This window comes from Rattus rattus, chromosome 2, assembly GCF_011064425.1.
Source record: "Rattus rattus isolate New Zealand chromosome 2, Rrattus_CSIRO_v1, whole genome shotgun sequence".
Taxonomy (NCBI): domain Eukaryota; kingdom Metazoa; phylum Chordata; class Mammalia; order Rodentia; family Muridae; genus Rattus; species Rattus rattus.
The window spans coordinates 39,843,551-39,867,489 of NC_046155.1; the positions used below are offsets into that span (position 1 = coordinate 39,843,551).

Genomic DNA, 23,939 nt, shown 5'->3' on the forward strand with positions numbered 1-23,939 from the left:
AAAAATACCATGTTTGGCTTAGGTTAATTATTGTTTGATCTATCTACCTGGATAAAATGAGGGTTCCATAAACAAGGAAGAAGGCTAGCTGCAGGATATGCCCACATCAGAGTCTGCTAAAAGCAACACCCTACATGTCAGAAGTAGCACCAGGCATGGGATGAGCACACCGAGGGATTTCTTCTCTAAGAAGCGTCTGGGAAGCAGATCATTGGGAAACTATGAAGGGAGAACTTAAACAAGCATCCGTTCATTACGGTTTGGAGGGCTGCATGATCATTGGATCCCGACTCCTAATTCCTTTTTTCCTAATCTGTTCAACATAAGATGAGGTGTTGGTGCTAAGGAGGAAAGATGCCCCTTGCTCTATTAATTATCCAGACTGCCTGTTTGTTTCCTGAGACCAGACACTATTGTAATCACAGTTAAGAAGTATATTGCAAGAGTTGCCTAACTTCCAGCAAATGCCAATTACAAAGCCACAGTTACAGATGCATACATTGGTCACCCATAATACCAATCAAAGAATCGGGGCCTTTGTCTACCTTTCTCTCTCTTCAGGAAAAAGATCAGATGAGAGGAGATTTGGTTCTGCCCCTGGAGCCCAGAATGAGAGGTGTTTGTTTGTTTGTTTGTTTGTATGTATGTATGGCCTGTATGCCCAACCTAATGTCACATAAAAAGCCTGAGGGGTCTGTTGTCATCAGACCTGACTGAACTCCTGTGCTGTGAACTACAGGTGCTCTCAGTGCTCTTGGCCTCTGAGAAACAGTGGGGAGGGTGGTGGATCCAGGCTCTCAGGCTCCTGGGAGAGGGGTAGCAGCAGCAGTGGCTATAGTGTAGCTGGTCAGCTGTTAGCATCAATCCAAACCAGAACATGGCTTCCGTGCCCTGTGACTGGCCTGGTACTAGTGTCCTGCTATGGGACTGTGGGGGGACCAAGGTCCTTCCCTGACAAGTGAAACTTTTTGAAGACGAAGGAAGCAAGCACAAGAGAGAGGCACATGGATAAGGTTGCTGCAGACAGCTAAGGGCTTTTTCACTGTAGTTGGAACCAGGAAGGATAAACCTAAGTGGACTCCTGTCGTTCCCGATGCCGGTTAATCTGAGGCTGTGAGGCCCAGAGCTGTGCAGAAGCAAGCTTTGCTACAACTGTGGTCAGCCCTGATGCTCTACAGCCACTCTGCAAATGCAATAGTCAAATCAGCCTGTGTCCTCCAGTCTGGCTACGTTGTGCCCTCGGCATCTAGATTGAATCCAGTGTCAGAGCAAATTAGAAACACCAACAGGAAGGAGAGAACATCTGTTGAGAATTATTTATGAGGTAATTTAGAAATCATTTCTTAGAACGCATTGTACCACTTACATAAACAAGAGCAAAGATAGTGAAGTATAATTAAAACTCATTCAAAATGCTTGACTATGTGTGCGCCCTGCTGGCCAACAGAAAACACTATTAAAAACCCAATACAACTATTTCACATTTACTGAAGATTTATTAATATTTTATGAAGATTTTATATTCTGAGTCAGGAATTCGTTAAGTTGTCCAGGCTGGCCTTGAACTTGCATCCTCTTGCCTCCAACTCCCACGTACTTAGTTGGGATGATAGACATGTGCCACCAGCTGTCCCTTTTTCCCCCTCCTCTTCCTCCCCACACTGTCTTCTTCTCCTTTGAAAGAAATCAGGTTTGGAAACATTTATTACAAGTTAAACGTGAAGTTCTCAAAGAATCTCAACAGACCAGACAGGAAACAACCTAAAATCTTTAAAGGTACAATGAGAAAATCTAGGTTCTTAGCCACGAGAGGCATCCTGAGGAAATGCCCAAAGTTCCGTGCTGCCTAGCTAATGCCAACCTCATTACCTGGCCAAGGGGTGAAATCCAACACCTGAGCTCTCAACTTCAGTCTCCCTTTGCCCTTTTTTGCCGAGGCTTCATGCTCACGGCTGTGGTCGGACTGCTGGCTGGTATAGACTGGCCGTTACCCGTGCCCAGCTGCAGGATGCACGGATTCTCAGCTGTTGGATCAGCTGCTTTTGCCTCTTTGTCCTTTTGTGGTTCTGAGTTTTCCGTGGTAGTAGTTGAGGTGAGGTGACACTAACCTGGAGGGGGCATGCTGGCCTCAGGAGGGGCATGCTGGCCTCAGGAGGGGCATGCTGGCCTCAGGAGGGACATGCTGGCCTCAGGAGGGGAGGGACATGCTGGCCTCAGGAGGGGCATGCTGGCCTCAGGAGGGACATGCTGGCCTCAGGAGGGGGCATGCTGGCCTCAGGAGGGGGCATGCTGGCCTCAGGAGGGGACATGCTGGCCTCAGGAGGGGCATGATGGCCTCGGGGCTCATTTTGATTTTTCTTCTCATTTTTATGGCTCCCCATTCTGCTTACTTCTGGCGGGAAGGCTCCTGCAGAGTCGTGGTCTGTAACTACCTACCCCATACAGAGTCTGCTGCACTGGGCTCCTCTGCTGTCCCACACCCAGACAGACTGTCAACACTCACATGTACTCCACACAGGAGGGCTGGACTCCTGTAAGCAGAACCGCACGCTGCGGGGTTAGCTAGCACTGTGGGGCCTGGTCTCCTGCAGAGCACTTTCTGATGCGTGTTTCCCTTGCTCCTTCCCTGCAGTTCTGGGATCAGTGTGCAGGAGATCTCTTATGTGGTTGTTAATGACTGCATATTCACTCTGTCCAGCAAAACCTGTCACAGATGTTGCCTGTGTGCCCTCTTCTCCTCTGGAAGCATAAAACCCCACTGTCTGTCTGTCTGTCTGTCCATCTGTCTGAACACTGACAAGTTGCTCAATGGGGTTGTCATCTTTGGTGGCACCTGGTGTCACCAAAGCACACCCTCCTTGTTGTCACTCACCCCTGCTTACGAAGTCACATCCATTTCTTCCTTAGCACCATTTACTGTCACCAAGTCTTCCATAATGACCATTTCTGGTCACCCGCTGCTACCGTCACAGCTGTGAAGCAGTGTGGGCCAGAACACTTTGTGTGCTGATTTGGAGGGCAATGGTGGCTATTGGGTCTTTGCCTCATAGCTCATGGTGGCAGTAATGACAAGACAGTCAGGGGCCTCTGAAGTGTATTCTCTGCCATTGCTACTGCCTAGACTTTAGGTTCCCTCAAAAACTTAGCTGCTAGTAATCTATTGATTAGAAGCCTTGCCAGTGACTGGGACAGTTAAATAGAACATATTTTATATGTTGTGCATATTGCATGAAGTGGAAATATGCAGGCACCGTAAGAGATATCTGTTTTCCTATAGTATAACTATGCTAGAAAGACAACTGTTCATGGGAAGAACAGAAGTACAATGTGGCATGTCAACCAGAGGTTTGCAACACCTCAGCCTTACCATAAAGCATTACAGAGGGGGTCATACCTATATTACCATTGTACAATGTGGTCTACCATGATTCATTTATCTCGCTTTGATACTGCAACATTTAAGTGTCCCTTGACTGTTAGTGGCACACTTTGTATTTTATTTTATTTTTATTCATTTATTATATATAAGTACACTGTAGCTGTCTTCAGATACACCAGAAGAGGGCACCGGATCTCTTTACAGATGGTTGTGAGCCACCATGTGGTTGCTGGGAATTGAACTCATGACCTCTGGAAGAGCAGTCAGGTGCTCTTAACCGCTGAGCCATCTCTCCAGCCTAGTGGCACACTTTTAACACATCCGTGTTGGTTGCATGGTGTTAATTATGTAATAGTGTTACCTGTACACTATCACATACCAGTGTTGGTGCGCATACATTTTGATCTTTTCTCTCAGGTTTACCTTTTGGTTTTGTGATAGCAAGTGATGAAATGTCTTCAAAATCCAAAATGTCCCACAGCCTGAAACACTCTGGGATCTGAGATTTGATTTCAGAGCTCTGTCATGTTGAACACTCTCCAAAGGTCGTGGGTGGTCTTTGAGAGGATGCTCAGACCCTGTATCTCTTCCCTCTCTTCATTCCTATGATAGCACCCACAACACCCCGCCCAGGCTATGCCGGACGCCATCATCCCAGCAGAATCAAATGCTATTTGTTTTTTGTGACTGGCTTCTTTCATTTAACATAATGTCTTCTACAATCCAGTCTTGTTTAATCCCTCAGGGGACCACACAATTCTGGAGAATTTGAGGAAAGCTAATGATCTTCCAATCAGAAAAATGGACATCAAGATGTAAACTGAAAAGTCTGCATAAAATTTATTTGACAATCCTTTGTGGTAGATCTGTGGTGTGACCCCCAATTTATGAACCTTTATCCCACATTAAAATGTACATGGAAAACAGAGACTAAAGTCTGAACAGGAGCCTGGCAGTGTCTGGGAGTGAACACCCCTCAGGAACCAGGGGCTGAATCCACATAAACGTTTGGACACAAATGCTGAGAAAAGTGGCCCCAGTGACACCACCCCTGTCTCTACAAAGCTTCCTGTCAGGGCAGAGCCAAACTAAACCCCAGAGCTTGCTAAGCAGACAAACAAGTTGGAACAGACAAACAGAACAACACAGAAGGGGGGATAGGGACCAGTCAGGGGGTCAGTTTGGGGGCAGGATCCTGATCCCGTGTGAGCCTGTTTCTGTTTCCGCAAATGTGCTTACCTTGGCTTCGTCTAAACAGTGCCACCATCCCCTCAGTGTATTTTGGTCACACCTCTTTATTCCTTTGTAGATAAATTTGGCGTTAACATTCTTCGTTGTTTTCTTAGAAAGGGGATGATGAAAGCAGAATGCCCGCTATATGACCAGACAACTGCTTAGACTGGAAGTACTGGAAACGTCAAGGTTAAACCAAACAAAACAAAACTGTGTGTCACACAAACGGACTGTGAGTCACACAAACGGACTGCGAGTCACACAAATGCACACAGTTACTTATTTTTGCTAAGTTAGATATGAGTTCTATATAAAAAATGTAAATTGTGTATCTTTCAGGAAACTTTCACTGGGTTTATTTTTAGCTGAACTTGGAGTGGACGGCTTATTTGCAGCACAGGGTTGCCAGCAGAGGGCTCCCTTATTGTTAGAGCCAGGGCTGAGCTCTGGAAGGCTTTGCGTCCTCACCCCTTGGATGCAGCCTGAAACTCTGTTCTCTGCCCCCACAGGCATTTTCTGCTTTCTACTTTGTGATGGACTTTTTTAAGAAGATGGCGAACGACAGTGTCTCCTCTCAGGAGAAAATGACTGAGATAACAAAAAACTTTTGCTCAAAGCCTTGGGAGGAGGTAAGTGACCAGAAGCCACCTCTGTGAAATTGGTCTGGTATCCTCAGTGTCATGGAGGATGTGAATCTGCACTCGACCTCATGCTGGTCGGACAAGGGTCCAGCCAGTGTGATAGAGGAGGCCAGAGGGTGGGCCCAGGAACGCCTTTATCACTGCTCCTCGATGATGTATAATGGCTTAAGCCACATCCTGCATTTCTCACTTAACACAGCTTTGCAACAAACAGCTGCTCACCTGAGGTTACTGGCTTCTTTCTAACTCAGCATTGCTTCTTCCTTTCTGTTGTCATGGATACAAAGTGGCTACCATGGCCAGTTAAGATTCAAAGAAAGAAGAAGCAGATACACCTATCTTTTATACCAGATAAAAAAGATTATCCCCAAAGCCCACCACCCGTCTTTCCTTTATTTTAAAAAGGTGATTTTTTTCTATCGTTTTGTTTTATTTTTGGTGGATATATTTTTAAGGTATATAATATATTTCAATGTTATGTTTGCACCATGCTCATTTATCAGAATAATGGTCATAAATTTTATCTTAATCGTGTACCATTTATTTGTGGTGAGAGCATTCAACATTTTTAAATTTTGTTATTTTGTTATTGCTAATTATAGTAAACCGGCCATGCAAGAAAAAAACAGAACTTAATACTGTCTGGGGATGACCTTTCACCCCCTGACCAACCTCCTACTGTTCCTTGTACCATTGTTTTTCCTGTTCTCAGATAACCACTGCTTCTTGTCTCAATGCCATGAAATCTTTTTGAGTCTCTTGATTACATAATGATGAGTTTCTTTATGAATGATTAACTTTTTAGTATTCCATATGAGAAAGGTCGTTCAGTATTTGCCTTTTTGTGTCTGGTTTCTTTGACTTAACAAAATAATCTCTAGGTTCACCTGTATTGTACCAAAGGGAGATTCCATGCTTTGTGTGTGGTGTGTGTGGTGTGGTGTGTGTGTGTGTGTGTGTGTGTGTGTGTGTGTGTGTGTGTGTATGCACGTGTGTTGTATGTAGGGCTAACAGCATTTTATTTTGTATATAGCCTCATTTTCTCTGAACATAGGTTAATTGCCTCTCTGCACTGCTTCAGACAGTGCTGTCACACACTAGTGACTTGCTGGGCCATGCAGTACTATTTGATAGATTTTGAGGAACCTTTGTACTGTCTTCTCATCATGACAACACTGATTTCCGCTCTGCCAGGGATCCTTTGACAGCAAAAATTGTGCTGATCCACGTGGTGGGAGGCCTTCCTATCCAGTGTCTTCCTCAGACTGAACATTTTTATTGCTGTTTCACTCAGCTTTCTGATCAGGTTTATTCCTAGGCTGGTTTTTTTGTTTGTTTGTTTGTTTGTTTTGTTTTGTTTATTTGAGGCCACTGGGAGTGGGGATTATTTTCTTGATTTTTTTTTTGTCTGTAAGGTCATTTTTTGAAAGAATTAGTTATTTATTTTATGTATATGAGCACAATGTAGCTGTCTTCAGACACACCAGAAGAGGGCATCGGATCCCATTACAGATGGTTGTGAGCCACCATGTGGTGGCTGGGAATTGAACACAGGACCTCTGGAAGAGCAGTCAGTGCTCTTAACCGCCGAGCCATTTCTCCAGCCCCTGTAAGATAATTTTTAATATATAGCAAAGCCACTGACTTTTTTGTGTGCTTATTTTCGTATCCTACTACTTTGACTAAATTGTAACATGGATGTGTTTTCTGGTAGCATTGCTCTGGTGAGTATCAGATCAAAAGAATGGGGCATGATGGACGTGTCTGCAATAGGAATGGGTTGACTTCTTTCTCTTCCTTCTGTCTCTCATTGTCACTTTACTGAGAACCTCGTGCTGCACTGATGCCCAGTGGAGAGAGTGGACAGAGGAAATGCCTTTAGTTTTCCCCGTATATACCATGTTGGCTATTGCTTTGTGGTGGGCAGCCTTCCTGTGCTCTTTCTATTCCTTCAGGGCTCTTATCAGAAGGGAAGGTCTGCTGGGTTTCATAAAAGAGTTTTTCCGTACCTATTTAGATGACTATATGGTGTTTTATATGCTATGTCGTGTTCACTGATTTCTATTAGGTGAACCATTTTCACATCTTTTGGTACCTGAAACCAAACATGATCATGGTGCATGACTTTTATAATGTATTACTGGTTTGATTTGCAAGGAAAGTGTGATGAATTTGTACTTAACCTTTAATGAAGAACCAGCAGCAGGTACTCCATACAGCAAGCAGGAAGTGATCCCCCAGACTGCCGCTGCAAGTTAAACATTACCCTAATACCAAAACCAGACAGAGAAGACAGGAGGGAAGGAGAGGGAGGCCAACTTTCTTGATGAACATAGATGGTATGAGAGAGGGAGGGGGAAGAAACAGACAAACAGAGGCAGAGTCATCAAGTGAGAATGCAGATTCCGAGTTGGTAACCTGGGTTGAAGATTGGGGCCTTCCAAAGGGATGCTGGTGCTATTCTCTGAGCTAACCTGAGTGACAGGATTTCGTTGGACATTATTTTCTTAAGATGCCCTTAGAAGCTCTGACTAACGACTCTGTGAATGTCATGTGAGAGACTGCTTGAACACAGACCCATGGACTTCCCTCAGATGATGCTTTTTATACGCCAACGTGATTGTTGAGTAAGGCATGGGGTGAGGTGCTGAAGCTGTTTCTGAAACTCCTAGACCACAGGAACTTCCTTTCCCCTAGCACACTCACTCCTCTCACAGAGAGCCTTGAGGAATAAAAGCTTCCTTAGGAGACCTAAACTTAAAACCCTGAGGCCTCTGAAGGAGTAACGCACCATCCCCACAGCCTGTGGTAGGACCTGAGCCTCAGACCCATGGGAGCTGGGGACTTTCTTGTCTCTTCACTGGGTCTCGTAGTTAGAAGGAGCCAGAGCGAGTTGCCCACTGTAGAGGTTTGATATTTCTTTCATTTCTCGTTTAGGTAAAGGCATCTTATCCTACAGTAAAGGAGAAGTACCTGAGTGAATACTGTTTCTCGGGGACCTACATCCTGTCCCTCCTTCTGCAAGGCTATAACTTCACGGGAACCTCCTGGGACCAGATTCATTTTATGGGCAAGGTAACTTGGGAATCTGTTGGGGGTGTGGAAGTTGGTGACAAAGTAGTTTTGAACTTAGAAAATGTGGGAGCCCACCCAATTAGTTTTGATTAGTCTTGATGCCTGCTCCACCAGTCCACCAGCTGGCATTTGTGTCAAGCCCTTCTGGGAACAGCAGGCAGCCATAGGCTGTCTCTAATGATGGGGATTCGCTGTTCTGTACATAGAACTTTAACTGGTTCTCAAAGAGTCAATTCATTCATGTAATAGTGCTTCATTAGCCACTGTCCTGACTTCAGAATCCTCCCAAAGGCCTCCTTTGTGATCCAGGAAATGAAGAACTCGGTTTCTTATCAGCCTAGCTGCTGGGGTTGTTGCTTGGCAACCTGGCCTAGAGACCTAGGACAGAACCTCCTGGCTGTGCTCTGCCACAGTGCCACCTGCAGGCATCCAGGAGTAAAGAAGCAAACAGCTTTATGACCCCTGCTTGCTGGGAAGCAAAATGGTCTTCTTTGTGTTGCTAGCTTGGAGCCTGCTAAAGCCTAAAATAGGTTTATCAGCTTTTAAAACACAGCAATCTCAGACAAATCAAAGCGTAGAATCAGGACTGTAGCAGCTTCGTGCATTCTCTCATGGTAAGACTGACTTCCTTGCACACGTTGCTCATCTAAAGGAACCTGTTCCTTATTTTAACATCCCTGACCCCTTCCACTCCGGCAGTCAATTCCTTGTGTTAGAAGAATCTCTCTTAGATTTGGCTGACATGCAGGGTAGTGTTGACTTATATTCTTGGGATAAATGCCACTGCGTGATCTGTTGTCTCTAAGTCCAGATAAGGACTCCCCTAAATCTGAACACTTAAAGGTTTCCACCTCATAGTGAGAGGAAAAGACAGAGTCCTTCTGTGTATTATTATCAGTATGGGTCAGGGTTTGGAAGAAAGGAGCATTGTAAGTTGGCACAGTGTGTGTTGAAAGCCGTAAAAACATACACATCATTTCGTCTCTTCATCATGTTCCTTAGATACCAAGTAATTGGTTAAAATGGCTAAAGGGCAGTCTACACTGGCATGTGTTTTAAAAGATGGAAAAAATATTTCAGTAATGGTCCAAAAATATATTAAGGGGTTAATGTATACCAAGTATTCCTAAGTGAATTATCCAGATACAATTTAACATTTACTTATTTGTTTTGTAAAAATAACAGCAGCACACTCACAGAGGACTGGAAGGAAGTATCACAAAGGACACCAGAAGCCCTGAGTGGCACTGTGTGCAGAGTTTCTTTAGGCTTGTCTGTGTTTGCTAACTTCTCTACGTCATCATGAACAGATTTTGTAATAAAACCTTCCCAAAATTGTTACTCAAATACCACTCACATTTCTGTAAGTTCTGAGGGACTGGAAATTCTTTTCTAAAGGTGAGAGGGTCAGAGGTTGCTTTATAATTTAATAGGGATTCTTTCCCAGAGAGGTGCATAACCGTCCAACTTTATAAAGGTGATTTGCTAGAATTAGCTCTCCAAACTTTCCCTCATGAAGCCCTGGTTCTATGTGGCTTCTCTGGCCTGGGAAGGATGTAAAAGACTAGAGCCAATCATTGTTCCTTCATCTTTTTACCTACTTCCCGTTGCCTTTCACTTAACCCCTCAACTCATGAACTAGAAAGTGTCCTGACCTTCTGTGGTCTGTTTGAATCAAGTACTTCCAGCTGGGTGAACTGGATGGCCGGTCACCAAACTTTCTGACATTCTAGACTATAACAGCAAGGCTCTAACTGCTCTTTTTTTTAAAGATTTATTTATTTATTGTATATGAGTACACTGTAGCTGTCTTCAGATACACTAGAAGAAGGCACTGGATCCATTACAGATGGTTGTGAGCCACCATGTGGTTGCTGGAAATTGAACTCAGGACCTCTGGAAGAGCAGTCAGTGCTCTTAACCACTGAGTCATCTCTCCAGCCCCCCAAACCTCTCTTTTAATCATTTACTTTGATTCCCCCCCCACACTCCCAATGTAGCATATACAGTTATCTAGTGTGTGAGCTATACAAAGTGTTCTCTTCTTATTGGTTACTCAGTGTTATGTGAGTGGGGTTATATGAATGCTGCAAATTATCATTTTGGGTCATGAACAACAAGATTTTCCCCTTCCGTTTACAGATCAAAGACAGCAACGCAGGGTGGACTTTGGGCTACATGCTGAACTTGACCAACATGATCCCAGCTGAACAGCCATTATCCCCGCCTCTCCCTCACTCCACCTACATCAGCCTCATGGTTCTCTTCTCCCTGGTCTTGGTCGCCATGGTCATCACAGGGCTGTTCATCTTTAGCAAGCCTTCGTATTTCTGGAAAGAGGCGGTATAGCAGGAGCAGTTGAAACTTGCTGGCTGGAGAGAGAAAACAGCCTGCCCAGGGAGCGGATTCCTCCCTGCAAGGGGGGCCTGAGTCACCCTTCCCTGCTCACCTGGGACAGTCTAGGCCAGCGTGAAGCTTCTGAGGCTTCCTGAGGCCTTTCCTTGGGGACACTCAACACCCTCTTCCTCGAGGACTTCCTGGTGAGCCTCTCTCGCCTTCTCCAGTTAACCCTCTTTCTTCTTTGTCCCCTGCGCTTGGGATCACAACTTTCATGATCTGTGCTTCATAAAAGAACAGTGTCAACTTTGTCTCCAAGAACTAAGAGTTCTGAGTGTCACCCTGCCCAAGCTGAGCTGGCTGAAAGACGAAACTCAGAAACTGTCTCAGCCATAGCTGTGGGACACCCCCTCCTCCCCATATCTCCTAATAAAGCCATGCAGTGCCTTCAGAGAGAGGAGACACACACCCATCCAAGCCTGCCCTCTGCATAGGAGGATTTTCTGAAGCAGATAAGTATGTGCTAACGTAAGAGTCTTCGCAGAGGCGCTTACGTGCAGCTAATGTGGCTCTCCATCCACTGAAAATAAGAACGGAAGCAAGCAATTGCCTGTTCCTGCGTGATGCCAAAATGCTACCATGTAGAACACAAAGGCCAGAGATCTTTGAAGAGCAGATGCGCATATCGGCATTCAGGGGATAGACTGTGACAATAGTATACACAACTAGGAAGAAAGCCACAGCCACCACCCAGGACTGGGGAAATATATCCTCTAATGCATCTTTTAGAGTTTTGTGGGTTTTTTTAATGTTAAAATACATATAACATAAATCTTGCCACATTTACATTCAGCCCAGCACCACTGAATAGAATTTAGTACATTTACAATGTTATACAGCAGTCACTATTTTGCCTTCAGTTATGTGTGTATGCGTGGGTCTGTGCACATGAGTACAGGGAACATGGTGGCCAGAAGGGGGCATCAGTCTTTCAGAGCTAGTGTTTTAAGCAACCAGGTGTGAACTGGCCAGTTGTGGGGGCTGGAAATCAACCTGGGGCCCTCTGCTCTTAACCGCTGAGTTAAGAGGTTAAGTTAACCTCTCAGCCTCTATTCCACTGTTACATAACATTCGATAACCAAGAAGTTGGCTGGGGACAAGACCATACACTGGTTTTCTCAAACCACAAACCTGTCCACTGATGTCCAAATAGACTCTGCAACACAGAGATTGCTCACGGGGTTTGAAAGCCATGCCACATCTTATGGTCCCGAGACTTTGTTTAGTGAGGGGAGGCAGGCTTTTGCTCTGCGTTGGTATTTATACATCAGGTGTTGCTGCTTCTCCTCAGGAGTTAAGAAAGTGCACACCTTATTTCCCCATTTGATGGAGTGTTTTATGGGTAGTGAATAAGTGACTGTCGACGTATGCTATGGGAATTTAAAGAGACCTTGTGAGTATTGACTCAAGAAGTAACTGTCTGGCAGAATCGAGCACTATTGTGTTCTCGCCCCGACTCAAACTGTCTCTCCGTCTCTGATCTGGAGACTGACTACTTAGAAAGGGGAGTTTCCCGCAAGCTAAAGCTAAGTGTCCTGAATCTCGTGGGCAGTCGAGCCATTTTTCCGTTTTATACGTCTCTTCTGCTAGTCACAGCTGGACACGCTGGCTAAATCGCTGGGGCTGCCATTGACTGAGCATCTGTGGTCATGCTCTCCGTGCTTAGGTGCATGGTGTCTTCTCCTTCTGTTGTCACCGAAGTCTTCTGAAGAAGGTGGTCCTTACCGCCCCCAGTGCCCGTGGTAGAGCTGCGTTCAAACTCACACCTGCCTCGAGTCTTCTTTTTCTTTTGTTTTTCATTTTTGTTATTGTTCTTTTCAAGACAGGGTTTCCCTGTGAAGCTCTGGCCGTCCTGGAACTCACTATATAGACCAGGCTGGCCTCAAACTCACAGAGATCCACCGGCCTCTGCCCTATGCTGAGGATTAAAGGTGTCACCACCACATCTGGCCATTTTTTTTTTCTTTTTTAAACACCCTTCCACCACCACTGCTGCCAATATGCTGGAATTCAAAATTACAAGTTTCTTCAGAGAACAATAATATTTTTAATTACATATTCATCTTGTTGCCCAAGTTTTTAACCAACCAACCAAGCACAACATCCAACTCAATGGAGACAATTAGGTGCCACCTAATCTCAATTCCATTAGACTGAAGGTTAATCCCGGGGTCATCTTTGGGTCCTCTGGGTGGGGCAGGCCAAATAAAATGAGTCACTACCAATATTTCAATGTTGGTTTGCCCACTGGTTATAGTTAATTATTACTCATCTCTAGCCTTTCATTCAGGACTCAGAATCTGGTTCTGCTAGCCTTGTTCCTTCAAAAGTTGATGATTTTTTTTTTCTACGAACCCGATCAGGCAACCAATCAGCAGAAGTGGCTTCATTTGCATATAAAAATGAAACTTTGTGTATGCACATGGATGTGTAAGAGAGAGAAATGTTTCAATTCATCTAAATAAACGAGTAAGAAATGTAACGTGATATAAACGGAAGTCTCAAAAGTACATTTCATTTTAGTGTTCTGTTAGCCAAGAGCCCTATGGGAAACAGGTGGTCTACTCCACAGTGGGAAACAAGCAGACCTTAAAAAGAGACTAAATTCAGAATATTCTCGTTTCAATAACCGATCAAGCTTCCAAAATCTGTTGTGTGAAGACTAGCCACATTTCCAACACCGGCTACATGTTGGCATGTTGGCATTTTGGCAGGTTTGGAAAACTGGCATGTTCTGAGGTTTCCAAGGTAGGTAAGAGGTAAGCTCTTGGTGCCCTTTTCCTGGGGAACATTACACAGGTAGGCTAGGTAGACTGTAGCACCCCACTGTTCTCCATTACACACAGACATGAATGTCACCCCTAGAAAAGCTGCTTAGGTCCCAGCAGAGCATTTCACAAGGACCCTATCTACGGCTTTGCTACCTTTAAGTGACAACTGGGCCGAGACAGGTGAGGTGAGCTTCCTAAGATTCCACCTGGGTTCCAAGATATGTCTTCATGTTTGCGTTTTCCAAAATGTAAATTGGAATGTCAATAAAAATCAATGATCGTCTTTAAAACTTTTTTAAAACAAGTTTTATGTGTATCCGTATTTTGTCTGCAGATTATATGGGTGTACCAGATGCACACAATGCCCAAGGTCAGAAAAGGGCATCGGATTCCATGATGTGGTGTTGGAGGTGGTTTTTAGCCACTATGTTGGTGCCACAAATCCAATCAGGGTCGTCTAGAAGAACAGCCAGTGCTAATAACCACCATGCCACCTCTCCAGCCACAAACCTTTTTAAAAAGTAGAAACGGCTGTGCCTGGTGGCGTATGCCTTTGATCCCAGCATTGGGGAAGCGGAATCAGGGGGGTTTTTATGAGTTTGAGGCCAGTGTGATCTAAATAGTTGGTTTTAGGACAGCCAGAACTATGTAGAGAAACCCTGGTTAAAAAAAAAAAAAAAAAAAAAAAGTAGAAATTATGTAAGTACAGTACTCATGAATGAATATCTCAAGAATAAAAAGTTTAAATTTAAATTTAAAAAAGCAACCTTAGTCACATTATCCCTGATTGATGTCAAAGATGGCTTCCTGGTGCCTGCAAGGAAGGTCAGGAGTCCCCAGCAGCATCGGAGGCTCAGTCGCTCGCCCTTAGCCCTCTCCAGGCACACATCCCAGTCCACCCCCTTGTTGGTCCTTGCGTCCTGTCCAGGGAGACTGGTTCAGATTCAGCTACCTTTGCCTCCACCTTACCTTCAAGGTTCCACTGGATGTTCTTCCTACTGTCTTCTCATCTTCAAGCCCACTTCCGGGGCTACCACAGCTCCCTGAAGTTTCATTGGAAAACTCAAACCCTTCTGTCCAGACCATGCTCCTTGGGACAAAATATATGACCTGTTCTGTTTTTGTCTTTCGAAAAGTAGGGCTCAGAGATATTTTAGTGGAACCGGAAGAAGTAATTCTAGCCAACCTGCCTTCCAACTGCCAGGCCGCCAATAAAGCTTCCTTCCTGGAGTTCTCTTTTGACTACATTTCTCCACCGCTCAGCTGACTGAGCAGTGAAGCCTCTTCAGTTCTTCCAGACACATGGAGAATTTCCTACTTGGAATATGCATTGAGTACCTGTGTAGTTCACCATGCAGCACTTGACCGAGGATGTCTAAGTGGAACTGCAAAGCTGGAAATGAACCTGAGAGGCCACACTTACCAACATTTAATCCTATGCAAGCCACCTGAGATCACACTGAAATAAAAACCCCTTAATTATAAGGCCAGACATGGTGGTGCACCCCTTCGATCCCAGCAACCACCAGACAGAGGCACGTCATGTTCTGAATTTGATGACAGCTTGGCCTACATAGTCCCAGGGCAAACAGGGCCTACATAGTAAGACCCTGTCTCTAAAAATGAAAATTCAGTATATCTAGAATGAGACTCAAGTTTCTACATTTAAAAGATGTCAAAACATCTGATGGTTGTCCAGTGACCATAACATAACTGCTCCTTTCAGAGATGCTGACCTCTTTATCATCCCATAAAGGCTCTCGTCCTGGCTTTTGGATAACCACCATCTACCAAATGACACATAGTGGACTAGCTCAAGTGTCACTTTTTTTTTTTTTAAGATTTATTTATTTTATGTATGAGCACACTGTCGCTGGGCATCAGATCTCATTACAGATGGTTGTGAGCCACCATGTGGTTGCTGGGAATTGAACTCAGGACCTCTGGAAGAGCAGTCAGTGCTCTTAACCGCTGAGCCATCTCTCCAGCCCCTCAAGTGCCACTTAAGCGTACTCTTCCTCCATAGCCATCCAAGGGTTGACTGGCTTTCTACAGGGAGAAACCGTGTCTCAAAGGAGTAAGACAGTGAAAAAGAAGGCCACTTCTGGAGAGGGTCAGAATTGGTGCTCAGAGGTTAAGAACACTTGATAGCTCTTCCAGAGGACCTGGTTTAATTCTCTGCACCCACATAGAAGCTCATAACTCCAGTTCCAGGGGACCCAATGCCCCCTCCTGGCCTCTGCAAGCACCAGGCACATATTTAATGAAAGACATACCTGCAGGCAAAAGGCTATAAACAGAAATAATTTTTTTAAGAATTAAAAAATACTGGAGAAAAAGCCCAGAGTGACACTGAAAGTGTAAAGGAATTTAAGAGGTGAGGGAAGGATAGACATTTATTAGAGGAAACACAGAAGCAAATGGGGAAGGTCGAACAAGACTTAGACGTGGTCTTCTATGCCAAGATCAGATCAGAGGCCCAAGAAACACTGGCACTGACAATCAGAAAGTGCTTGAGTTCACAAGATGGTTCAGCAGCTAAGGGCCATTGCCACTAACCATTGCTAAGGGCGGTTGTCACTAACCATTACGACCTTAGTGCCATCCCTGGGGCCCACTTGGTGGAAAGAGAACCAATTCCCATAAGTTGTTCTCTGACCTGCACGTGCACACCATGGCATGTGTACACCCACACAATAAATAAGCACATAGATATAATAAGAAGGAAGTCCTTGGGGACATAATAATGATGGAGGTCAGATATTGTGGGTGGGACAGTAACAGGTTAGGAGAGCAAAAAGATTACTTTTTTCCTACAGGTTTGGATGTAATGAAAGAAATCTGAGAATTATTTTGTTGTTGTTGGGAAGAGGGAGACAGAACTGGTGCTGTGAGATGAGGCAGGGGTGAACGGTAATTAAGACCAGTAACAACACAAGGCCCACAGGATGGATGGGACCCAGGACAGCAGCTGTGGATGGGACCAGCATATGCATTCTCTAAGAGCAGGAGAGACAGCTGTCTGTCCTGGTGGCCTGGTGGTCAACATCCGTGTCTGACTCTCCATTGCTCTCAAAAGCAAAGCCAGCTGCTGAACCTCCAAGGCCGACTGTGGGGTAGGCTTGGGAAATGACAGGATTAAAACACCAGCTGTGGGCAGGAGCGGAAACAGTGGCTGCACCGGGGGCCACGCCGCGTGCACTCGGTAACAACTGCTTGTGTGCTTTAAAAAAACAAGCAAGCAAGCAAACAAACAACAACAACAACAGATGACTTAGTGACTTTCTCATGGGCCTGGAATGATAGCCCAGCAGTTAAGGGTACCTGCTACTCTCACAGAAGACTGGGGTTAGTTCCCCGCTCCCACATCAGGCTCTAACTCCAGCTCCAGGGCACCTGACACGCGCATATACACACACATTTAAAAAAATTTTAAACTTAGTTGCCTTCCAGTAAGAGGAAAAAGCAAGCGGCTGGACTGAAGGGCAGTAAGGAACCTGGTGGACAAAGGAAAAGCCTTTGGGGTGGCCAAGAGCTTTGCTCCCGGTAATGGAACCAAGTAGGATATCACAGAAGGAAGACATTCAGTCCAGCGGACACGGAGGGTGGCAAGCGGTAGGCAGGGCCATGGGTTTGGTGGGGTCAGAGATTAAAATAAAAAGGGACAGAGGGGCTAGCCGTTAAGAGCACTGGCTGTGCTTGTGACAGGACCCAGGTTCGATTCCAGCACCCACAGGTATATCATGAATTTTGGTGATCCAACACTCTCTTCTGACCTCTATGGATACTGTACGTACGTGTTGCACACATGTTTATGCAGATAAACACATGTACACTTTTTAAGAGCATATGTTCTTCCGGAGGATCTAGATTCGGTTTCTGGGAACTCACACGGTCACTCACAGCCACCCATGACTCCTGTTCTAAGGGATCCAAGGCTCTTTTCTGACCTCTGAGGGCACCAAGCACACTCAAGTGATGCACAGACCAAGTACATGCAAGGAAAAATACGCTTACAGAATTAAGTAAAGTTTTAAGAGGCAAAGACCGAAGAAACAAAGATGAGAAGAAAGTATTAGAGTTTTAGCCATAGCAATTAGGGGAACTCAGGCTTCAGGACTAGCGCATGTAAGTGACTATTTTAATCCTCTTCAACTGCAGGATCCTGCGGTTAAGGGAAACATGTAGGGGACTCTGTTTGGTGCTAAAGACTGACCAGAAGACCCATAAATGACAATGTTGAGCAAGGAGAGGTAAGACGCATAGGAAACTTGGCACGGAGGTGTCCCTGTGATACCAGTGTTCTGGTGGCTGAGGCAGGAGTGTCAAAGCTTCGAAGCCAACCTAGGGTACACAGTGGCAGCTTGTCCGAAAACAAAACAAACAAAAAAGAAACAGGGACAGGCGCCTGTGTTTTAGGAGGGCCTGGGAATAGTCGAGCAGAGACAGAAAATACAGATGCTGCTTCCAGGCACCACTGAGAATGGGCATGGCTCTCATGTAGGGACTCCGGGGGCTAGGGACTAGGAAACTGTGTCCTTAAGCAAAAGCCAGGCCCCAAAATCTGCAAGGAGTGTCTCATGAGAGAAAGGTATTCAGGAGGTCGAACAGAAAGCGAGACAGGGGCAGAAGTGTGGAGATGAGGCCACGTAGGAGTTGGTCATCTGGGAGGGTACAGAAGCCAGAGGCAGGATGGCATTCCGCCAAGCTTAAACGAAAAAGGGCCCCTGTTTAAAAAGGAAAATAATTATAAGAAAACTCAGATGTAACTGTCAGAATGAAAAAATTAAGACTGTTTCTATTCTTTTAGCATCATACGTATATTCAGACAGTAAAATCAAAGCTGAGAAACAGGCTCATACAAGATGACTGAAAAAAATGGAGGGCTCTATAAATAAGTTTTGAATCTTTAGAGTTAAGGAAGAGCCCCCAGCTTCAATTCACTCCATGCCTGCTAAGGACCCATAAGTGCATTCTGCTTTGTTACAGGAAGCGAGATCTTTGCTGTGACATCACCCTGTGTGCCTCAGCTGTCCCTGTCATTGCAAAACTCTGACTCTATAACAGAGAAGCTTTAAGAAGTGGACAGATGGACAGGGGGCCAGGACAGGCCTGCAGAGGCTTGACAAGCTGGCTGTGCTGGACATGATATAATGTAAAGAGGGGACAAATCTTCCATGTGGTATGTTGCTGTAAAATTAAATAATAACAAAAATGCTGTCTTTTACCCCGCACTATGTCCGGCACCGCAGTGCCCCAAGATATCTGTTAGATATTTTCATCTCAGTCAACAAAGCCTCTCACCTGCTCTGCTCCATCCCATATCACACTGCTGATGGCTTCTCTCTGAGCCTGGCATCAATCTCTCTACCCACTTAGTTCCCAAGGCAGGCTGCCACCATGCCGGACACACACATCCCAATTCTGTGGCAGGCCCAGTGACCTGCCACTACAACTACAACTCTCTTAACCTCAATTAAATTGCCACAAGAAAGAACACACAACACAATAACCTCTGATCCGATTGATAAGATATAATTGCCCACCTAGACACACAAAGCCCTGTATATGTCCATTCCTTAAGAATACTCATAACAACCTGTAAGTGTGCAGAGAGGAATCTTAGTATCCGCCTCCATGTTCTCTCAGCAGCTCTCCTCCTCCTCTCTAAAACTTTTCTCCTGCCCATCCTTCCTTCTCATGCAAAGACAGGCCTTGTTCTGCCTTGTACCTGCTTTCACCTGCATAATGACATCATCCTACTGTGGTGACACTGTCGGAACAGATCTAGTACCTCGTAGTCAATATTAGCTGTCAACCCAACAGGGTCTTGAATCCCCTAGGAGACTAGCTAGTGAGGGGTTATCTAAATGAGGCTAACCTCTATAGGGTTAATTAAACTGGGTAGATCAACACTGAGTGTCAGTGGTATGCCATCCTATGGATGGCAGTACCGGGCTAAACAAAAAGAAGTGAACATCAGTACTGGGCACTCATCTCTCTCAGCTTCCTGACTTTGGTTACAATGTGACCAGCCCTCAAGCTCCCACTGGTGGCTTCCTGCCAAGAAGGACTGACTCCACCTTTCACTGAGCCAGAATAAAGCCTTTCTCCCTACAGTTGCTTCTGTTGGGGCAATTTTATCAGAGCAACAAGATGAGTTACCTGATGCTCATTGCTACCCACTTGGATTGCCAAGAATTGCTCTATGATGGAAAATTAATTTGGCAGCAAACTTATAGACTCTTATGAAGGAATCAAGTACATTAGGAGTGTCTGAAGGTTATTCCACAAATGTTACAAAGTCATGGAAAATTAATTTCTATTTTTGCAAAGTGAAGGGAGACCATTGCTCAGCCCCCCCCCCAAGATGTTATAATAATTCGTATCTGATAACTTCAATAAAGCTCATTAAGTGCAGGGCTTAGGGAAGGTCGTTTCTCACCCCCCATTATGTCCTTTTATTCTACACCATCATTTTCCAGCTTCCCAGAACAGGTCGAAATGCTCACTAAAATGTAATTGGTACCTGTTGTGGTTGTTGTTGTTATTGTTATTGTTGTTTTGTTTTCTGTTCTTTCTCAATTGAGGTGTTTGTGATGATGTGATTCTTTTTCTTTTTAAACTTTAAAGAGAGGCCCTTTGGGAGGAAGAAATAAATCTATATTCTGTATGAGTACGTGCTGTCGTAACGTATTACCCCTTCTCTGGCTGCAGCTTACAATGCACATCCACACGTCACTGCTATGTTCCGTCATCATCCAGAAAGAAAGGAGGACAGAAAGCAGCATGGTTACCTAGCCTTCCACACTGTTCAGACCTGACCGAATAGGGATCCCAGGGAGGCGTGAGGTAGACACATCGTCTACACCTGAAGTGATGGAGGGTTAGCTTTTTCACCAGACAGTCCGAAGCACAATTTGCTTGAACCCAGCAGGTAACTTGTACTTGTGAAACGGCACTTCTCCTTATTTAAGGACATCATTGTTGTTGTTCTAACTGGGAGTAGGGAAAGGTCCCCCTGTGTAGCTAACCCAGGCTGACCTGGAACTCAGGACCTTCCCACTATAGCCTCCTGAGGGAAGACTGCAGGAGTCTTCACTTAACCTTTGCAGCTGCTGCTTTAGACTCAAAGGCTCAGGCAGATTGACACCCCAAGTAAAAGGTGACTAAGATAGAGAAGACTTTGAAAAGGCAATTGAAGCTGAGACTCAGTGCTGGAGAGCTCGAGAGGGCAGCTTTGCTTGTGGAGAACCGGAAAGGCTTTCTCTGTGCACAGAAGACACTGCAGACCCCTTACCAGTAACAATTGCTGCCTTGGATGATTGCCTGCCTGTCTGCACTGCCTGCCTGCACTGCCTGCCTGCCTGCCTGCACTGCCTGCCTGCACTGCCTGCACTGCCTGCACTGCCTGCCTGCCTGCCTGCCTGCCTGCACTGCCTGCCTGCACTGCCTGCACTGCACTGCCTGCCTGCACTGCCTGCACTGCCTGCACTGCCTGCCTGCACTGCCTGCACTGCCTGCACTGCCTGCCTGACTGCCCTGCCTGCCTGTGCAGATGTCGTTTGTCTAAATCTTTGTCAAGAGATTCAAATTTTCATATGAAATCTTATCTTTAGCTAGAGTGGTTAAAAAAATATATATATATCCTGAATCAAAACAGTTCTGCCTATGAGGTTAGACCACTAATTTAAAATATCGACTGAAGGTTAGTATTTTCTCCTACTTCCTCCTCTCTTATAGAAAATGCTCTTTAACCTTGAAAATATTTAGGATTTCTCCATGTCTATTCTATAAACTCTCTGGCAGGAGATCTCGAATCCTACATTACCTTGTCTTAGGTATTTGGATCCATATACCTAACGCTTAGGTATAATAATAATGATAACAATAATATACTGAAGCACATACACACGCACGCACACACACATATACATGCACACATGCACATACATGCACAAACATGCACACACGCACACACGCACACATGCACACGTACACATGCACACTTGCACACACGCACACACACACACACACACACATGCACACGCACCATGTGTACTTTTTTAAAAATGCATAGCACTGGTTGATAATCCTGGAAGTCAGTGTTCTTAAAGTTCATTGTGTTCTGTGATACAACATGCAGACATTTCCCATTTAATCCGTGACATCAGTACATAAGGAAAACATTCTTTTTTTTTTTTTTTTTTTTTTTTCTATTTTTCGGAGCTGGGGACAGAAACCCAGGGCCTTGCGCTTGCTAGGCAAGCGCTCTACCAGGAGCTAAATCCCCAGCCCCAGGAAAACATTCTTGATTTTGCTTTATGACTCTGCGGTTGGACTATAGAGATGGTTTGCTTGACCCTTAAAGGCTAGGCTCACAACCAAAAGGACAAGAATCTACTGTCATTGCTCTTAAATGCTATACCAGATGAGCCCTAGACAGCAAGAATTTTATTTGGAACGAGAATTTGTCCCAATAATTTTGAAGCTTAGACATAGTTAAAAGTGAGTAGTTTTTTGTTGTTGTTGTTGTTGTTGTTGTTGTTGTTGTTTTTTCCAGAATGAGGCAAGTGGAACTTCTGAGTTCATTTCCTTGTGCCCCAGGGTCCCTTGTGCCTAGCCTGGAGAGTTACCTCTGCAGTGGCCTTATTTCTGTACCTCCCTTTTCTCAAGTGTAATGCGGGTTAAGTTTTAAAGACCTCCTAAGTGTCTTCAGAATTCCGGGCCAACCACTCAATGGGGTGGACACAGTAAGCAGTTCATAAAAACATCATATTGGAATGAAGAAACACACACCACTGTGCTGAGTCCCACTAGCAAACTCCCAACTTTATTAAGCTTTATTTAGGTTATAATTTAAAAAGGAGCAAAGAGGCGTGCGGGCGGGGACATCCTGCTGTTTGGTGTGTGTTCCCCTACTGCCATGAGCGGTACACTCACGGTGTAGCGGAGACCACAGTTGGACACCGGATGTCTTCGTCCATCACACTACTCTTTATTTACTGAGACTTTGCTCTCTTCTGAACCCCTGAGCTTGTCCCGGGGATCCCTGCTGCTGCCTCCACACTTGCCTGGCTTTACATGGGTTCTGGGGATCCTAACTTCACTGACATCACACTAAGTGTTCTATGTGCTCAGCCATCTCCCCAGCCCAGAACTTCTTCTTTTTCTTTTTCTTAGATTTATTTTATGTTTAATCATGTTTGTATGGGGGTGGGAGGATGTGTGTGCGTGCGTGCGTGCGTGCGTGCGTGCGTGTGTGTGTGTGTGTGCAAGTGCTACCCAGGCCAGAAGAGGGCAGCAGACACCTTGGAGCCAGAGTTAGAGGCGGTTGTGGGCCACCGAACTGGGTGCTGGGAACTTGGGCCTTTGCAAGAGCTGTAGGTGCTCTTAACACTCTCTCTCTCTCTCTCTCTCTCCAGCACCCAGCCCAAGACTTAAAAGACATTAAATTTGTGACATGAATTGCAAGCTCCGAAAATAAAAAATAAATCGCTTGCATTGACAGCTATTGCATGGGGCCAGACACTGGTCCCTTGAAATGAAAAGCTCCCACACCCTGCGCGCCAGTTCTCCTGTCTTCTCTTGGTGGCAGGTGCGGTTCGCAAGCCGCCACCAACCCCCACCCTGTGGGGAGGGGCACGAGAGGCTGACCACACTGGGCGAGGGGGTTGGGGTCCTGAGGCTTGAGGGAGCAGCTCAGGCGATCGATCACGTGCACGGAGGCTGGGTCAAAACCTGGTGGCTGGAGAGTGGAAGGGCAGAGTGCAGAACGCTCACATCGCGCATGCTCCTGGGTTGCAGGCGTTAGTAGCTGCTCGGGATCTGTCTTCACTTCCTAGGCACGTTGAAAAGCAGTATCTGTCAGGTGAATGTCCTGTCCCTCAAGGTCCCCATGACAATACCAGAATACACTAGGGATGGAGCCTTCCTCTGTGCCAAATCTTGGGGCTGGGATAACAAGGCAACGGGTGAAGCGGCAAGAGAGCAGGTAGACCCTTAGCCAGCCATCCGGGTTAGGAGTAGGATGAAAATATGTACGCCTTACAGCTTCGAGGTCAGGGAGGGATTTAGATTAAGTTTGGGTCAGAAAATTATCTCCCGAGTGGAGGAGGCTGTGGGGGCTGGAGTTGAACTCTTTGCTAGGGTAAGCATTAGGACATCACCTCAGAATCAGCAGAAATATAAGCTTCAAGGTAAGTACCAACAGAAGGCAGGTACAAGAGCGAGGAGAACGTCCCTAGAAGACTGCAGAATGTGAATTGGGCTTGAAACACAGCGTGCAGTCCATTAAGAAAAGTTACAAAACTCAAAGCAAAGGGATGACCCGGGAAAATAAAGTAGTCTTGCCCATGTGTGGCAAGTGTGGCCTGAGGGCTTTCCCATTGAGAAGAGCCTCTGGGTTTCTCCAATTGAGGCTAGTCCAGACCCAGAGATAGC

At 45.4% G+C, this 23,939-nt stretch overlaps 1 protein-coding gene across 3 annotated transcripts in view; it reads left to right on the forward strand.

Moving 5' to 3' along the window:
• Entpd1 (ectonucleoside triphosphate diphosphohydrolase 1) overlaps positions 1-13,800 on the forward strand; it is a 78,822-nt gene extending 65,022 nt beyond the window's left edge. For 2 of the 3 annotated variants that reach the window (XM_032891942.1, XM_032891941.1), the window contains exons 8-10: positions 5,122-5,241; positions 8,191-8,328; positions 10,471-11,559. In XM_032891942.1, coding sequence (XP_032747833.1) covers positions 5,122-5,241; positions 8,191-8,328; positions 10,471-10,677 — 465 coding nt within the window. In that variant the 3' untranslated portion in view covers positions 10,678-11,559. Of the gene's footprint in view, positions 1-5,121; positions 5,242-8,190; positions 8,329-10,470 lie in introns of all 3 variants that reach the window. The other variant, XM_032891940.1, reaches the window with a different exon arrangement.
• Positions 13,801-23,939: the final 10,139 nt, after the last annotated feature.